This window comes from Garra rufa, chromosome 12, assembly GCF_049309525.1.
Source record: "Garra rufa chromosome 12, GarRuf1.0, whole genome shotgun sequence".
Taxonomy (NCBI): domain Eukaryota; kingdom Metazoa; phylum Chordata; class Actinopteri; order Cypriniformes; family Cyprinidae; genus Garra; species Garra rufa.
This window is the reverse complement of record NC_133372.1, coordinates 28,145,239-28,151,613: the sequence shown is the minus strand read 5'-3', so window position 1 is coordinate 28,151,613 and position 6,375 is coordinate 28,145,239. Positions and strand designations below refer to the sequence as shown.

General features: G+C 35.3%; 1 protein-coding gene across 1 annotated transcript in view; it reads left to right on the top strand.

The window, feature by feature from the left end:
• adcyap1r1b (adenylate cyclase activating polypeptide 1b (pituitary) receptor type I) overlaps window positions 1-6,375 on the top strand; it is a 38,300-nt gene that overhangs the window by 11,686 nt on the left and 20,239 nt on the right. Inside the window, exon 3 of the mRNA XM_073851295.1 lies at window positions 3,466-3,562. Coding sequence (XP_073707396.1) covers window positions 3,466-3,562 — 97 coding nt within the window. The remainder of the gene's footprint in view (window positions 1-3,465; window positions 3,563-6,375) is intronic.

Below are 6,375 nucleotides of genomic sequence, written 5' to 3'. Positions count from 1 at the left end.
ATATATATATGTATATAAATGTATATACAGTCAAGTCCGAAATTATTCATACCCCTAGAAAATTCTGACTTAAAGTTACTTTTATTCAACCAGCATGTTATTATTTTATTTTTATTACTCATCTTTTATTTACATTTAAACAAAAAGTGGCATGTCCAAAATTATTCATACCCTTCTCAATAATCAATAGAAAAGCCTTCATTGGCTATTACAGCAAACAAAAGTTTCCTATAATTGCTGACCAGCTTTTTGCATGTCTCCACTGGTATTTATGCCCATTCATCTTTAGCGATGAGCTCCAACTCTTTCAGGTTGGAGGGTCTCCTTGCCATCACCCTGATCTTTAGCTCCCTCCACAGATTCTCAATTGGATTTAAGTCAGTACTCTGGCTGGGCCACTGAAAAAAGGTTAATGTTTTTGTTTGCTAACCATTTCCTCACCACTTTTGCTGTGTGTTTTGGGTCATTGTCGTGCTGAAATGGTGCCCAAGGCCAAGGTTTCTCTGCAGACTGCCTGATGTTGTTGTTGAAAATTTTGATGTATTGCTCCATTTTAATGGTGCTGTTTACTGTGATTAGGTTCCCTGGTCCACCGGCTGAACCCCCCCCCTCCCCCCCAAAACATTGGGTTCCCACCACCTTGTTTGACAGTGGGGATGGTGTTCTTAGGGTCTTGTATTTTTTAATAATACTTTGTAGCCACTGGAACTTCAAAACATTTAGATATGGTCTAATAGCCCTTTCCTGACTTGTGAGCAGCCACAATGTGCAGCTGCAGGTCCTCAGTGAGCTCCGTTGTCTTAGCCATGACTGTCCACAAACCAACAGCAGAGAGCTTCTGTTTTTCTGAATCAGGGTAATTAGGATGCTTTAAAACAGCTTGGACTATTTGGAATGGTATAGAACTTTGTATTTTCCCATAGACTATGACAATGGGTATGAATAATTTTGGACATGCCACTTTTTGTTCAAATGTAAATAAAAGCTATTGTAAACCTTACATCGTCTTATTATCTTTTGGGAGCAGCCTGTGAGTAAAGTAAAGTAAAGTAACTTTAAGTCAGAATTTGCCAGGGGTATGAATAATTTCGTGCTTGACTGTATTTCTGTAATTCATACATGCATATTTATAAACCATTTTTATTCATAACTGAAAACAATTTGTGACACAAGGGGTCTCAAATACTTAAATCCATCCCTAAAGTGTTAATATTTTATAATTTAACCAAGCAAATCATTTTTCTCACATATTTGGCCTTCACTGTTATCTCAACGTTTTTAAAGGATTGCCAAACAATATTTCTAATATATAAACATTTCTCAACATGGTTTATTAGGCCTTAACTACAATTATAAACACACAACTGTAACCTAGTTGACAGCAACAAACAAGTCTTTGCTCATATCCATTAATAAAGCTTGGATACATGTGAGCGTCAAGAGGTACTCCAACAGTATATCAACAAAATTCAATAGAATCTATTACAACTGTTCAACTAGATGGAGTGCACCAACTTCTGTGTGAAGAAATGTATGTGCTGTGGAACATTCGTCATTTTTGTTTTTCTAAGATATAAGATGAATGGCTTGGTAATACATGAAGCAGGAAGGAGCGATTGTTTAAAGCGTACACTGAGTGGGAGAGATAAGAAGGAGCACACGTTTGGATTGGCTCAGAATGTCATTCGACCCTAGGCTGAAGATATTTAATGTATTGTGTGCCGTGTGTGGGTGTGTGTAATATTGTCTCCATTTGAAAACTGTTTAACATTAAGATAAGCAATATTCAAGACCTGCAAGGAGTGGGCAGTGGTTTATATGAATATCATTTTTTCTCCTTACACAAAAGTAAAGAATGGTTTTAAGAAAACACCACAGCAGCACCAATATTTTGCCAAAGCTCTTAGCCTCTATAAAAGATCTAAAACTTAAACTGTTTATATTTATGGTTGCCGTCTCATAAATGCATTTGATACTTAGATGTAGAGTGGAATGATGTTTGTTGTCTGTAATTCTGAAGCGGGTTTAAACAGATATACTAATTTAGAATGCAATAATTGTGTTGAATTTATTCATTGTTCCTTGAAAGTCTCACTGTCTTTGGCTGCTGTTGGGCTGCTGTCATTGTTTATTTAGTAACTGACCTTGTACTCTGTCAGTTCTGATGTATTATCACAGGCTACAAGAACTCTTGATGGATAAAGTGTTGCTTTATAGAAGTTCAGACATTAATCTAATGTGACCCAGGGGCTGTAAGGGGTCCTTTGTCCAAAAAAGAAAAACAAAACAGACAATGAAGGAAATAAGACCTCCTGAAAACATAAATTCCTGAATTTGAGAATATTGCTCTTTCATACTTTTATACATAACAAATAATTTGCGATCTATTTAGTTAATTTCTGACCAGTGTTTAAAAAGATTGGTTAGAACTGAAAAGAAATATACCAAAAATGATTTTATTCTGTTATCAAAGAAAATACAGTGTTAACTTAATAACTAATTATTATTACAAATAATTAATTGGTATTTTTTTATACACTCCCAGTCAAAAGTTTTTGAACAGTAAGATTTGTAATGTTTTTTTTTTTTTTAGAAAAGTCTTCTGCTCACCAAGCCTGCATTTATTTGATCCAAAGTACAGCAGAAACAGTAAAATTCTGAAATATTTTTACTATTTAGAATAACTGTTTTCTATTTGAATATATTTTTAAACGTAATTTATTCCTGTAATCAAAGCTAAATTTTCAGCATCATTACTGTAGTCCTCAGTGTCACATGATCCTTCAGAAATCATTCTAATATGCTGATTTGCTGTTTAAGAAACATTATTATTATTATTATTATTATTATCAATATTCAAAATGGTTGAGTACTTTTTTTTAGCTGTAGATGAGATTGTTTCTTCATCAGAACAGGTTTGGAAAAATTTGGGAGTGAATGAGTGCCGTCAGAATGAGTTCAAACTTTAGCTCAAGTTGTTAATTGATGAGCTGGACATGCGTGGATTACTTATGGATTATTGCGACATTTTATCAGCTGTTTGGACTCTCATTCTGACGGCACCCATTCACTGCAGAGGATCTGTTGGTGAGCATATGATGTAATGTTAAATTTCTCCAAATCTGTTTTGATAAAGAACCATACTCTGAGGGTGAGTACATGTTGAGCACATCTTTATTTTGTGTAAACTACTTTTTTTTTTAAATGCGACAACCGCATTTTATAAGCAAACTTGCACTCGTAAACTTTCTGGACTCGCAACCAAAACAGTACATTTGGTGGTTCATTGCTTCATTGCTCTATGAACAAATCCATACTTGAAACCTATTGCTTGCTAGAATCTGCATACTCTCTGTGTAGATACGTCTTTCAAACAAATACTTACTTTGTGACTTTTAAAAAGTAAGTTCTACATAAACAGCATAAAGTCTAACATTTCACTCTTTTAATTGCTGTGTCTTTCAGATCTACTGCATGCACCCAGACTGTGTCATTCAGTTAGAGAAGGAGAAGTGCATGGAAAGGATGGCCATGGATGACCCTAACAGTGAACCTGAACTGGGTAAGAACTGCAGTCTGTGTTTGTATTTACTATAGAGACAAATTTGTCTCAAGAAGTCATCCAAGAACATTTTTAATTGGGAAAAAATAGTAAAAGCGTATAGAAACTTTTGTCGTAATGAAAACAATAGTCATATAATACTACATTTACATAAATTTTCTAAAAAAAAACAATCCTCATCATGATTTGGTAATGTGGTGGTGGTACTTATTATGTGTCAGACTGCTTATACATTATGCATTTAGATTCACACATACAGTAAATGCTGCCTGTTACCGTTTTGTTATGCAGTGCAAAACTATTAGGCTCAATCCCAATTCTACCCCTTACCCCTACACTTAGCCCTACCCCTCCGTTTGGCGCGTTCACGTGAAGGGGTAGGGGTGTCTCATTTCTCTTTTGGTTGGAGGGGTAGGGGTAAGGGGAAGGGCCAGATAGCCCTCCAAACGAAGATTTTTCAGGACCTCACTTCAAACGAAGGGCTAAGAGAAATTTCCAACATGGCTGCTCACTCAAGCTAGCAGACTCGTAAATATAAGTAATTTTTGCCTTTAATAAGGATTTTGATGACAATGTTCCGTTATATGTATATTACCTTCAATCTTGTGTTTGTGTTTATGGTGTTGTTTTGTAAATAAACGTTTGCAAAAAATCGCTAAAGTTTGCTAGCAGATAGCACTGATTGCACGATATTACAAAATATATTTTTATGTCATATACACTTGACTGCAGGCCCGGATTGGCTAATCGGGAGGACCGGGAGAATTCCCGGTGGGCCGGCCGGTCCTGCACTCACAGCAGTCGCCAGGGGCGGACTGTCCATCGGGAGAATTTTTGGCCCGCTACCCTCCAATTTTTATTATTATTATTTAATATTGTTGTTGTTGTTGTTTTTGTTGCCGGCCTAATGTACTAAAGTGGTTATTTCAGAATTAGCCATTCAATAATAAAACTCTAATAAATCATAAATCGGTTAGTCTTGACTGGCACGCGTTTCGTCTCGCGCGCGCTCCGCGCATCCGCGCGTCCGCCGTCCGCCAAAACGACGCGAGACTGAAGTAGAAGTGCCCAGGTGGAGCAGAGAGACAAATCTGTCCTGTTTAGGACCTAAAGCGCAGGTCTGTTACATCTGTAAACAGACTATTGTAGTTTTGTCTTTGTTTACTTAAGTATTGAACTGCTAACAAATGTTAATCTATAAAAAATATCGTTTTAAAACAGGTTTAGGGAGCTACCCTTATAAAAATTAACGGTGGTTTTACAAAACATGTTTACTATAGTTATACAATAATTATACAATATACAATGGTTTTGCTACACTATACTTTCACCATGGTATACAATTATGATTATACTAATGGGAATCAATCCTAAAAAAAACCCCCAAAAAACATGGTTACTATGTTTACCATAGGCTCAATAATATCATGGTTAATTTTCCTTAGGGCCAAACATGACCCATGATAATGCAAAACATGTTTAGTTTTAAGATTTTTTAATAAATATATATTCAAGATGTAGCTAATTTTTGTTGTTTTAATTTTAACATTACGACAATAACACATGGTCCTAATGTAGTGGCCCTCTTTTTTCTGTTGCCCTTTTTTTCTATCAAATGTTTTAGTAATAATCATAAATTATATATAATTTTGAAAGCTTAGAAGCTCAAGAACCATCCTGGTGGCTGTCTCCTCCCCCTTAGCAGCAATGTCAAGTGTCATTTTACAAAATCACAACTTTTTACAATCTTGACAAAAACATGTCTTTAAAAAGGTCTCAGTATTTCTGCAATAATCTGCTGATTGTCTTCTTTAAAAAAGACCAACCTTAGATCTGTACTGTATAGGTGGTTGTAAAGGTCGAGATGTGTTTATGAAAAAAGTGACAGATACAAGAAAATTTGTTTAAAAAGTAAACACACATGAGAGACAGAGAGATTAAAAGAGATTAAAAGGCAAATTGGAAGTTCAAGAGATAGCATTTAATTATTTTACCCAGTTGATTTCAACTTTTCTTTATGTGATAATGAAAAATATTGTTGTCCAGGGTTTCAAATTTTGGTGTGGGATGGCCTGGATAAGTGTGAGATTTCCCGGCCTGAAATTTTGTCTCAGTCCGCCCCTGGTTAACGTCAAGCTAGTTAGGAGCAGTGCAAAACAACGATGTCTGCAAATCACCGTTCATGTTTATGTATCAAACTTTTTCTTGTACTGTTGCTCTTCAGCAGCAGCAGCAGCCTCTAGTCCAGTTTGCTGCTAAGAGTGAAAAGCCAGGCCCCGTAACATTACCAAGCACCAGTCATGAGCCCAACACACTAGAATGGGCAGGTAGGACAGTGCAATACTTGTTCTATTCTTTATTTGTGTTTAAGGACTCAACAATTTTGCACAGAATATATATTCAGATATTGCAGAAAAGGACATTGTGATGTTTCAAAGAGTAGTGTTAGACATTTACCCTTTAATGTTCTCATTTATGAAAAATATTTGAACTTATAAAGCAGCTGTTTACTTGAAAAAGACATGATAGTGTCATTAGAAAGTTTAATACATTTTATTTTAATCTTTATTTTATACATATAGCTTAATATACATTTGTATTTATTTGATATTTTTTCATTTCAAGGTTTGGATATTTATGAGCACTAATTCTAACAGAAAATACATACTGATACTGTTAAACATTATATTGTGTTAACTGTTCAAATAAATCTTCACTGTGAAGCAACACTTAGGCTACTGTATTTGCACTGAATTGGAAATGACGTCATTTTAATATAGTCAGTCGTGAACTAAAGTGGGCCGGTCTAAGGC